The following is a 13,078-nucleotide window of genomic DNA, read 5'->3' as shown; positions in this document are numbered from 1 at the left end:
CACGACCAATTCAGCAACAGAACAAGAGCTACACACCAGTACCCCCATGAGATGAGGAGCAGTGTGCCAAATTTGCGTGTGTACATGACCGAGAGTTTAGAAAGGTGGACGTAATGACAGCCAATAGCAGAGTTCATACTGACTGTTAAGCTTAAATATTGAACTAAATCTGTGTTTCATCAACAGATGTGAATAGACTTGTTTGTACTATGCAAACTGCCTCAGACCATGTGTATGAGCAAATAATATATACTTATTTAGGTTTCCAGACTGATGTCACCTAAAATTTGGTCAAAAGTAAGAATATTAATATTTATTATTATATTATTATAAAGACTAAAAATATCTTCTTCCCATCAGCCATCGGGCTACTCAACACCCACAATAAACTCTAAGCTGTCACTAAACACTGCCGATACTTGGGTGGGGATACAAAAAACCATGTCAAGTAATATAAATATTCATATGAAAGGGCACGGAGAAAGCTCTACAACAGACATTTTATTTTTTCAATGCAATGCCCAATCACGTCACAAAGATACCATAACAGGCCTACATCATGTTGTAATATAAAGATTATAAAAATTTTAGTATAGCCCTTGCCCTTTGAGGGGAATTACGTTTTTTTGTCTTCATCCTATTCTTATGTTAAATGTATGAAAATTATTAAAAACACTTCATGATGTCATTTATCACTTGTCACTCTAGTTTCAGTTACAGCAGTGAGTTTCTTATCTTGACTGATACATGAGCCATACCTTCACCTGCTCCCTTCATACTCTTTTGGTCTACCTGGTAGCCCCCCCTGCACAAACTTTGATGTCAAACCTTTTTTTTTTGTGCCTTCAATATCAGCCACAGTGCATGTCTCAGGGGATACAGAACTCATCTCCTCTGTTACTGGAGCCTGAGCCTTGCTTTTTTCTTTCCCATTTTTACCATTGTCATTTCAGAGGAAACACGGTGGACAGTTGAACCTTCTCTGGCACTATTTTTTAATCTTTTTATTTTTTTTGTCAGAAATTCTCCTGCACAGAACGTTCCAAAGTTAATGTTTCTTTATTTAGAGAAATGGAGGTGTTGCAGATTGTGAGCCAATCGCTAATATAAGCAGTGCAGTAAGAACAAACTCCAGAATATTCCATGAATCTGATGGTAGTTTTGTGTGTTTACTTTTTCTTCCACACTTTAAGTAAAATTTATATGCAAATATTAGTGACTCAGGGCCAATTTCTCTACTTACAGCTGCATGAGTAAGGGAATATACTGTAGCTGAACAGACGTATTCAACACAGTCTTTACACAAGTATAACTTCTTATGCAAACTTCTTAAATTAAAAAAATAAATCACTTATTTTGTAAAAAGTTGAAATTAAGATTACTTGGCACAAAAATTATTGTTAAAAAAAATTCTTAAAGTTTGTGTTTTGTTTCTGTGATACTTGCACTTTTTTCCCCTAAAAAGGACCTCCTGGGATATGAATTGTCACATATTGGTGGGAGAAGTTGCACGTTGTTGGTTTCATTTTTGCCTTTTCTATTGTTTGTTTTAGTTTTTTAAGGTTAATAACCAAAAAAAAACCACTGTTCACCACAATCAGGCTACAAAATGATTTGTACAAACAGCCTCTAAAATGATGATAAACTGAATCTATTTATGCATTATAAAGATGTATGAGTGTGTTATTTTTAGCTAAATGTGTCCAATTGACTGGCTCCTGCCTATACAGTTTTCATTGCCAAGGTGTTAAAAATTCACTGGAATGAAATTAGACTATGTGATTTGTAGGTATAATGCTTAAACTGACCCTGGAGATTCTGAACCATATCCAGCAGCACTGGTGTCAGGGTCTGGCTGTAGTTGTGGAAGATATCCAGGAACAGTACTTCTGTGCAGGGCTAAATACAGAAATAAGTTAGAACAAATAAAAATAGAGACAGGTAGTTGACAGAATATTAACACATGCAGCATCACATTTAGCGCAAGTCATTACAGTTACTTTTTATAGGATCACAATTCTTTAGTCTCAACAGCACGTTGGGTTCTGCTGGGCATTTAGAGGTGGGATAAGGTGAGGAGTGCAGCTATCGCATTAATATTTGATAAGGACAAAAACAAAAGTCATACAAAAAGGTGCGACAAAAATAAATAAACAATACATTGTGTTCCAAGTTCAATAGAAATGCAATCAATATAACACTGTTAGGAGATTTTTGTGGGTGTTTATGCTCAATAAAGAAACGGCCTAGACAACTTCATTAGTTTACTGGGTTAGAAAAAGCATATTAAAAAGGTGTAAGAAAGAGGTCATGGTCTGTGCCGTTTGTGAAAACATCCCATTTGCCACAATATCAGTGAGAGCTTATATACTGGTAGCATAACCGGTCCTCTTACACGGTACTTCAATCAGCTTCATGAGAATAGGACAAACAGAACAGATTCTAACTGATACAGAAACGATCCGTCCTGAGGTTCACAATATGCTAAAAAGCTGTTCAAATGCGTTTTGAGAAAAGAACAAGTCTGCCACTAAGCTTAGTGGTTGCTTATTTTAGCCTATATTTACATGCACAATTTTTAAAAGTAAGTGTTCTACTTGGAAAGCAGCAAACTCTTTTGTTCATTAAAAAAACAAAAGTTTTAAATTACATATGAATCCATTGTAAATCAGCAGTTGCAGCATACATTTGTGGATCCTGAGGCTATGAGCGTATCTGTGGCAATTTTAAAACTTCTCTCAAAAACAGAAAAGCTTCATAATTAATTGCCATGCACATGTATGAATTGATGTGTGAATTCAGAAGTTACTAGATTCCAACATATATAAATAAAATCATCCTCTAAGGCATTCAGTTTTATAGCGCTGCATTTTAAACAAAAAAAAAAAAAAATCAGAATCACCGATGCATTAAAAGGTATGGAAATTCACAAAATTGTTGTTTTCTAGAAAAATTCAAAACTGAAGTAATTAGATGTTTAATAAGTTCTTAGACCATAATGCCACTTTTCTTCTGCTGCTGCATGCCTTAAATGCATAAAAACTTGTACAAGGCTTAGAGTTCACTGAAAGAATGTGTTACTGTACTTCAAAGAAACAGCAGGGCAGACATTTGTCATCTGAAGTGATGAAAGTAAGAGGAATGGGGCACAACACAGGAGAGGGATAGAGAAGAAATAGGACCATGGATAAAAGATTATGTCATGCATCAGCAACAGCCTCTAAAACTAACTAGACTCATGACAACCTTTAAAACTCCAGGCGCCACTAAATGTTTTATGATGCTGCCATGTATACAGTCAACCACCACAGAACTGCACAGCATTTCTGAAAATACAGCACACATAGAAATATGTAACAATACCGCTGCAATTAACTTTAATGAAACTGGCTGTTATGATCATTTAAATCTACATTTTTATGATCGTAAAGACAGACATAATTGATTTCGGTCTGTTCTCGACATTCAGTTTTACCCAAAAACACAGGGGATCGATTTATTTTTGCTTTATTAATTCCTCTAATGCTTATTTTTTTGTATGATGAGGCAAATATTTAATTTCCTTCTTTTGAGCATAAGATCGAACAGACTGTTCTTCCATACCAACTCAGTGTGCTATATATGTAACAGTTCAAAGTACTGGTACTCATATAGCACTTTCCTATTCTAACTGAGCACTCAAAGCAAAGCAAAACATTCACCTATCCATAAACGCTCATGAACGTACTGGTAGAGGGGACTGAATCACTGATCTTCTGATTAGTGGATGACCTGGTCTACCCTCCTGAGCCACAGCTACCCTATTAATTTACAATTTCTCTGCACATATATATAGATGCATATAAAAATATACTTACCCGCAGACTGTATTTCCAAGAGTCACCACCTGTCTCTTCCACAGCTGAAACAGTTACAAAACATAATTATCTGTTAGAAAATGTTGATTAGGAGGTGATGGCTGACACTGCACAACAGAAACATCGTATATATTATGACAAAGCCCTGAAATTGCAAGTGTGTTTTCTCACACACACTCTAATATGTGGCTCTGACTGACTATAAAATTGGATTCAAATGTCAACAGACTGAACTCCCACACTGGGCCCTTGTGGTTTTAGCTTTATGAAGTGTTATGTCTGAGTGGTCAGTGTCATTACATAAAGCCTGTGAGGACACTATGATGTTTTGAAAATATAGCAAGATCTCAAATGCTGCCTATAACTACAAACGCGCACCAAGAGCTATACCCTATAAATTATGTCAATTGACAGTTTTAAGGAGAATCAAAAATACGTATTATAAATCACAAAATATTGATTTAAATTGCTTTAAATCTGCAAACTGTCCAATTTATGGATGAAGGGTATTAATATAATATGGTCATATGATGGTAGCAATCATTTACCTAATGCTGTAGATTCTCCCTAATACATCAAAATTTAAAATACACAAAAAAAACAGACATTGCAAAATCCATACAAGTTCAAATTTGCGAGCATATTTGTAGATGTGATATTACCAAAGCTCTCAGGGTCCTCTTCCCACATTGCTAGCTCTTCCTCTGTGAGAAGGAAGTAGTGTGAGACAAGCCGACGTCCAATCTCTGTCAGTGTGGGGTGGGTGAAGAATGCCGTCTTGATTTTGTGAGCTTCCAGGCTCTCTGGTTTACTGTCTGAAGGATGGAGAAATACAACAATAAATAAAGGAAAAAGACAACATTTCAGTCGTAAGTCATCACAAACACAGACACTTTTCTTCAAAATATTGTTACTTAATACAATACAAACATTGTATTATAGCAGTAGTGTTGCTACAGACATTTAGTACGTAAGATTCCTAAATATAAATAAGGACTGCAAGGCAAAATCTCTTAATTTTAGGCAACGAGCAGCTGAAGTAATCCTCAAGTGTGACTCATTTTTGCTGTCTGCTCATTAACTTCAAAATCATAATTCATTTTAATAGTGTTTCTGGTAAAAAGAAAAAGAAAAAAAATCTGCTCTGTTGCTCATTTTTTATTTTGTATTAATTGTGCATGATTTAAGGTTACAGTACAAGAAGAAAATTAAACAGCCCTTTAACTTCCTCATTTATCTTCTCTGTTATAGGAAAGCAAACCTGAAGTCATGACCAACTCTGACACAACAACACAGTCAGATATTCGAATGAAACCCAGAACCTTGGATTGTTAGAATGGGAAAGTTCTCGAGTAAGGAACCCCAGAGATTATGCTAGCTGACACAAGAAAGGCCAACTGCTGTGCCATTTGCTAATGAAGCACTAGAAACCTCAGACAGCTTGGGAAAAGAAAAAAGAAAAGAAAAAATACATGGAGCTGCGATAAAGTACAGTGACACCGATGGCGTTATAGCCCTGTGCTATTGAAACTCGCTGTCAGTGACGCGTATTCAAGGGCTTGTGGCATTTCTGCTGACTTTTAAATCACAAACCTAAAATGAAATGTTTATTACCTACAGAGAGCATCATTTTCATTTTTAGTATTATCACGTATATTTTTCAGTTATTCTCCAACCCTTCAGACTCCTCTTTCCCCGAGACACTCATAACTTACCATCAATGTTCTTGGCGGGTTTGTAGGCATCATTCTTTACAATCATCTTGATGAGGTTCATGCACTGAACAATAAAACGTTCAAAGGTCACTCCCTCTCCTGCAGGCGTGAACACGTAGGTAACAGCAAACTCCAGGGAACGCTGGATTAGCGGTATAAATGCGCATGGATGGTATTCCAGGAAATCCAACAACTACGTGAGAGGAAGGGGTAGACAGAACACAAGGACAGATACATAAAAACAGTGGTAAATTTAAATATTTTAAAGAAGAAGCTATAACAGGCCAGCCTCAGAGGCAGAATGCACAACCTATTCATGAACAACTAATGCAGTCATTTATATCATCATAAATTAATAGACGGGTCAACTCACAACTTTAGTGTACAAAATGATGGTCTTTTCCAGCTTTTCTCTGCATGTGCTGTCTGAACCAACCTGGCGACCTGATATAAAACAATCACATAGCTTTGTTACTTAAAGCAGTATTACACTAAATATATGCATGCAGCATTCTAGGAACTCATTTCATTTAGATCCAAGATACTGGACTAAAAGGTAGGAAGCAGGAGCTGCATCTCCAACTCTTATTAAACTCTTATTTAAAAACAAAAACAAACAAAAAAAAGAAAAGAAAGCAAGCAATAATAAAAATTTTAAGAGCTTTATAATCCTGGATATTCAATGCACAAATGACAAAAAGGAGGAGGAAAAAACTGAAAACCGAATCACTCTGAATTAGTCGTTAGCTCTATTTTGGAAGAATTTATTTAGGACGTCTTTGAGATCAGTATTAGTATTTTATTCTAGTATTTTCCACTTCAAGGCCAACCTCTTCAGTGATTACAAGTTTATTACTTGCATCTGAAATAAAAATGTTTAAGATCTCAGAGCTTAGGCAGAAAAGCCTTAAAGATAAAGACTGCCTGCTAGATGACAGTGATAGCGACCTAACATTAACAGACATATCATCTCTAAAGATCCTGTGTTGGCAGTATAGTGGCATTATTTTTTATAGAGGGTTTACTCTATTGTGAAGGCAAAAAAAAAAATCTGAATTTTTAAGCAAGATCTTCAGTTTGAGGATTTAGAAATAATCAATATAAAGATCAGAAGAAGTCTCAAAGTCTGACAAGAAAAGCAAATAAGTAAGTGTCCAAAGTCTTTATAATTTCTAATGGCCATCAATTGGTGCACTTGATTTTAGTAAACATTTACCTAATGCATATTAAAGTACCAACCACATTGGAAATGACTTTTTCAATGATGCTTGACAGTCACTTTGTAAATTAATGTTTTAGATTAAAACAAAATAAAGCAGATATGATTTATGGCTTGGCTACCTTGTGACTGAAAGTTCCTACTGCATGTGTATGGTCTCCTCAGGTTCTCAGTCAGATTCACATTTTTGCTTCTTAAGAGCTTAGAAGGATTTTATATTAAAATCCAGGTCTGAATATCTTTAAAAGTATCTTTTAATTCCAGTGACATCTATGCATCAAATACAATTTCATCAGCATAAAAATGGTATTCTCGTATGTGCAGAATGAACAGCAGAGTGCCCAATATCTAGGGACACATTCATCAATCAACTTGGAATATGAGTTAAAATCACTATGAGATGTAATACACCAAAAAGAGATGCTTTTAACCGATGGTAGAAAACATAACTGACATTTTACTTATCAAGAGATAGGGGAAAGCCCTTTCAAGGATCTCAGACTGATGGACAAAAATTTAAAAAAATAAATAAAATAAATTGCAAAAACATGTTGCTCTTATTGTCCCAAGTGAGCTAACAATGCCATTTACATCAATAGCTGCAGTACAAGGAAGACAGGAAAGAAAAGAAAGGGGGGCAAGAAAGTTGACTCTCCAGCTGAGACTTCCTTTTCTTTAAAGTCAGATGCCCACTACACCTTGCTGACTGATAATCCCATGAGTCCTTTACAAGCGCTGATGCATATAATAAAGTACAGTAATATTAAAAATTAGAAAATAAATGACTCGCTCCCTCTGATGTACATTTTGGCTCCATAAAACCACTCCTGATTCTAGAGGCAATAAAGATGTCCTCTATAGTATACATTCTTGCCAAACCCATTGATGAAATCAGCTCTGCCAACAACAGTCTCATACATTCCTCCAACCACTTGTGAGCATGCAAGGTCATCGTTTCCTTCAGCTTCATACACACTAAAACTTCCATCAGCATGTACTAATTTGAAATGACAAAAGCTTCACTAAAAAAGCAAAATAGGTTAATTTTGCTTTGTTTACTTTTTTGGCCACATATTCTTGAGCCATACAAATTTTCAGAGCCCACTGCATTCTAACTGAATTCGTGCTCATGCTATTGTTTCTCTGATGATATGCAACAGTTGGTAATGTTAGATGTGCAAAGTCACCCACGTACTAAAGAACCAATATCTGAGCGATCAAAAATATCTTTAACTAAGCAAAGAAACATATTTGAAGAATTAAACATTTATTCATTGTTATTAAAAGATAAGCAGCTAAGAAAAAAATATATACATGTATATTACAAGAATATAGTGACTGACAAAAATAGACGGGCCATCTGAGTAAAAACCTCAAAGATAAAGAGTCTGACATCAGAATGGACCACAAACATCGTCCCCAAGATACCAGTGTATATAGCTGACCTTATCAGACTGTGCAGAGCTGATATTTCTCACCACAAGCACTGAGCTGTCTTTCCGTTTCCCCTATCTGTCAGGCCAAAATACCAACAGGACCATGATCCTGTCTCCACTGCCATCAGCAGGGTGAATATTAGAAGTGATAGTACTGGCTGATACTGCTAATGATATTTTTCAACATCTGCTGCTACGGCAGATGGTGGAGTTGTGCCTGAGATTTATCTCAAACTGATTGGATGCTATGACAAACTTTTATACAAAAGAAAAAGAGACCATAAATAGCGAGATGAGAAGAAAAGTAAGCTTACGCAGCTGCCAATGACCCAAGTAGTTCCCAGTGGATAGAAATCCAGCACAAGGGCATGAGAAACCTGTTTAACTGATGGAACTGCACTGCTCAAAAAAAACTTAAGGAACACTTGATCATCACAAGAAAATCAATGGCTCCATAAACAGGACTTTATGGAGTCTGGTTCTGACAGAAGCCACGACTTCAATTAGGTAAAACAGGCGGCCAACGTCCATGGTGCTGGGCTGTGAGCACAGGTCCCACTAAGGATGTTGGGACTTCATGAGTGTTGCATGAAGTCTTTTTCTGACAGTTTGGTCAGGAACCTGCACATTAGAAGTCATTTTGTCACCTTTTGTTGAAGAGCTGGGTTGATGCCGTTCTACAACCCTGTCCTACTCTCCTGAAACTGCTAGAAAACAAAGCGAGTTTTCTTCCAACACCATGCACTGGCTCCATGTACATTCTGGAGGAGCTAAGCTACTTGTGCAACCTGAATGGGCTGCAGATACTGTCTTATGCTATCAGTAGACAATTTATTTACACAATAGCTAAGCATACGTCAACTCTAGTATTAAGGAGGGAATATTAGTATTCATGGTTTATTGTCCACAGAGCCAGAAACTTTTTATTATCAAACAGAAAATAATGGAAAAATACACATTCCTGACAAAGAAGCAACAGGCTTTTTGTCTGCTGATCACAGACTAATCGTGAACAACCGTGTAGTCACACCTCACAGGCCCATCGTGATCCAGATGAAAGAAAACCAAAAAGGGGTCTTTGGAGATTAGATTAAAAGTAGATTCTAAATTCCTGGATGAATTTCTGTGACACTTTAGTACCTAGAACAACATGACCCAAAATTGCAAATACCTTCCATCAAAAGAAGTCCCCACTCAAAGGCTGTGATTAATTAAAACACAGGATACATTCCACTCACCCTCAGATTGTTTTGAGCAGCACTGTTGAAACTCGTTAAATACACTGTTAAATAGCAATGTTGTCTTTTTGAGTTTAAAAGTTTGTGAAGTGAAAGAAATACTGTTTTAAATTCAACTGCTGCTCATAACCAGAATATAAAACTACAGGTCAGGAAAACGTTGAAAAACGACACAGTAAAGAACTATCATCACAACTAAAGCAACATCAAGGAAAAGAGGCAAATAATAGGATAGGAGCGGCTGATAGGTGGGATTATGTCGTGCTTTTTTTATTCCGTGAACTTACTGTATGTTCACATGCGCACGCACGTGATTATCAAAGACAATTCATTATGCCTTTTAATTTTTTCAAGACATAAAATATTCATAGATTAGGATGTCTTTAATTCAAACTATTTTTTTAATAAAAAAAAAACTTGTAATTAGACATGTTCCAATACTTCAGAATATAAATTAATGAAAAACAAGGCTCGTTAGGATGACTCTCTCTGAACTTTTCATTTTCAATGCGACCACCTAACTTCAGAAATTATAAATTATCGGAGACTTTTCAGGAAATGCCTTCTGCGTGCACTACATGAAGCACCACTAACACGTTTACTGAAGTGTGAAGCCTACAATCATATACTTGAGGAAAAAGAAAGCAACATATACTTACAGCATTCCAAGAACTGTTTTAGCCTTTCAAACACTGCATTCAGGAAGCCCTAAAAAGGAAGAGAGGGTGAAAAAAAGTTTAATTTCTGACATTTTTGCATTTGAATTACTGATGATGGCTTCATTAGTATTGCTCCAGGGGATATATACTGACAAGGGAATAACTTTTGGTATCTGTGTAGGTGGGGATGCTTGCAGCTTTACTCAGGAGTATACATATATATATATATATATAAATAAAAAGGTGCCAGCTACTCGGTATGAAAGAGAATCAATTTTCTGTAGCCTGGTATAGTCATGGCTTAGCATGGGAAATTAGATGATAGATGGAGACAACTGTTTAGTTCTGCAATAATGTGCACCCTTGAGGTCAACAGCAGTGGCATTAATCACGCGTTCAGCCAACACAGTCTAGTCAACAACTAAAGGTCCTAAAAAGAGTGAGTGAAGAAACGGGGGGGGGGGGGGGGGGGGGGGGGGGGGTCACAAGTGGAGCACAGAAGACAGTGTGGAAAATTACAGAGAACACGGTTCACAGCAAGCGTTCGATATGCTCATGGTGGGATTTAGACAGAGGGGTATAGGCAAGGTGCATTGGGAGGATATCAAAATGGAGCATGTAGGAAATTACAAACTGTGAAAAGGGGGTGGAAAATAATTTTCAATCAAATCAGCCATGTCAAAAAATATTCTAGAACTAAAGAGGAAGGGAAATGAGGCTAATAGCAATGCCAGGGAAGAATGCACAGGATGAGGAGAAAAGCAAACAAATGTCAGCAAAATGAACAGAGATGGAAAATGGATACAGAGTGATAGTCATCAAATGGGTATGTCAGCAGTAGTGTGAGAAGTAGGAGATGAAAAAGGCAGATGAGTGTCAAATAGGCTAGTTCGCTTTGAGAAAAGATCTAAGGGAAAGGCAGTAAGTGGCAATTTAAGTAGTGAATGTTTTAGCTCTGTGATCAGGTATATGGGCACAGACCAGTTTTACAATGGCACAAGTGAATGTGCCTTTTTTTTAATGCAGAACTTTTTGGAATGGAGTGACACCAAGATGCTGGAAAGCTCCTGGATGTTATTCATCCAGCTTTAGTGTTTTTTGTCTATGTCGAACAAGCTCTATTGAAATTCTATTGCATCCTCACTCTTTTAGTGATTGTTTGACAATCAAGCCAGGAAGATTATCAACTGCAAAATGAGTTACAATTCATCACTGTGGCAGCCTGTGTGCAGAGTGACAATGTTCTTTATTCTTAGAGACGGTATTTTCCAACTCACTGCAGTTCTGCAATAATGCAGTCACTGTGGTGAGAAGAAAACAAACATAATCTTTTCAGAACGCTCATGTCATGTGTAAAGAGATTCATTGTAAAACAACTTTTTAATGGGACCACAAGTATGAACTCCATAAACGATGCCATAGAGCTGTGACACACTAAGCAGAGTTCAGGGGAAGTGCCAACTTAGAAGAGATGGCTGCACAGCTCATTCTTCTGAAAATGTGGAATTTGAATACACTGGACACTAAAATCAATGGCATATAGTAATGTGCAAAAGTATCAGTCCACCGCTTTGTTCCTTTAAAAGTTTGCTAGGGAAATGGGAACAGCAATATATTAAAACATGTACACAAATGGCAATGTAGTCTATAAGGCAAAAAAGGGAGCTTGCACACTTCTAATGAGCTTGAAGGTCAACATTTGGGATGACCACATTTATTCTCCAACACAGCCTGAACTCTTATGCAAGTTTTCTTGCAGCCTTCAAGTAGTTTTAAAGGACAGTTCTCCGAACTTTATGTCGGTTTTATCACACATTGCTTCAGTGATGTTGAGGTCTAGGCTCTGGGGAGGCCAATCTAGGATGATTGGTGTTCCATTGTTCTTATGCACCAAACTGGTTATTATATAGTTCTTTCCTAATCCACTTGAGCGCTCAATCTGCTTTAGTCACTCACTTATACATGCAGTAGAGCTGGGCGATAGAACGATAACGATATGTATCGCGATATAACTTTTACTCGATAGAGAAATTAAGCTATCGCGATAGACCTCGCCGCTCTTGTCCTCTTAAAAAAAAAAAAAAAAAAAAAAAGATCAGCCAATCCAAATTAAGTAGCGCAGAGCCGAACCAATCACAGCCGCAGCGTCACGTCGCGTGACTTGTAACGTACAGCACAAGTGCCAAGCCGCACGTGTGTTTGTTTGGGAAGCAGCCAGCGGGTAATGGAGGAAATGAGCGTGACCGAAGAGAAAACAGATGATGGTTCCAATGCCGGAGAGATTGTCGAACGGAAGAGCCATAGAAGTTCCGTAGTGTGAAGGTATTTCGGCTATTTCAAGTCTGACAAAAAACAGAGTAGCGTGCACTGTAAATTGTGCCGAAAGCAAGTCTGGAAATACAATAAACTGGTGCATGCGTCACACTGTGCGCCGCGTTATTGTTTCGGTGAAATGAATTTCTACAATACTGTTAATTCTACTCTCTGCAGTGTTTAAATGCTTACATATACACACAGTTACTGTCCCTCCACACATACGACTCGGTTCTGCTTCTATGCCCCAGCTTTGTTTACTTTTTCCCACCGAGGCTCCAATGAACGGAAAATCTCCGTTTTCAAAAATACCCGTGTACGTGTGGACGTAGCCTCAGTCTCTGACTGGAAGCGCTAATTCGTCATTCGGCTTTTGTCAGACTAAAGTAACTGTTAAAACTGTTTGAAAAGCTAAGCTATACAACAAGGAGAGATTGAGAATTTCCTTTTACTTCTCAGTTTATTTGATATTGACAAAAGTTAGTCAGTTTTGTCTGTTCTTCTGTAACACAAACTAAGATTTATTTTTAGAATTAATATTTTGTTTCTAAGTGGAATTGACAATTTAGTCTGTTTCGTTTGTTCTGTTTTGAAACTTAAACGCTTTAGCGGCTGCCTTTTGTGTAGTTTGCAATATTTGC

The 13,078-nt window shown here is 37.1% G+C and overlaps 1 protein-coding gene across 1 annotated transcript in view; it reads right to left on the bottom strand.

Annotated features, from left to right (window-relative positions):
- Positions 1 to 13,078, bottom strand: part of ipo11 (importin 11) — a 128,335-nt gene that overhangs the window by 83,479 nt on the left and 31,778 nt on the right. The window contains exons 8-13 of the mRNA XM_085294762.1: positions 10,125 to 10,173; positions 5,946 to 6,016; positions 5,573 to 5,765; positions 4,520 to 4,672; positions 3,858 to 3,901; positions 1,809 to 1,899 (exon numbers count right to left, since the gene is read on the bottom strand). Coding sequence (XP_085150888.1) covers positions 1,809 to 1,899; positions 3,858 to 3,901; positions 4,520 to 4,672; positions 5,573 to 5,765; positions 5,946 to 6,016; positions 10,125 to 10,173 — 601 coding nt within the window. The remainder of the gene's footprint in view (positions 1 to 1,808; positions 1,900 to 3,857; positions 3,902 to 4,519; positions 4,673 to 5,572; positions 5,766 to 5,945; positions 6,017 to 10,124; positions 10,174 to 13,078) is intronic.

Source organism: Mchenga conophoros, linkage group LG12 (assembly GCF_057382185.1).
Source record: "Mchenga conophoros isolate Kocher_MC1m ecotype Shallow Benthic linkage group LG12, M_conophoros_male_GT1.1, whole genome shotgun sequence".
Classification (NCBI taxonomy): domain Eukaryota; kingdom Metazoa; phylum Chordata; class Actinopteri; order Cichliformes; family Cichlidae; genus Mchenga; species Mchenga conophoros.
Note: the sequence above shows the minus strand (reverse complement) of the source record. Positions and strands in the feature narration are given on the sequence as shown.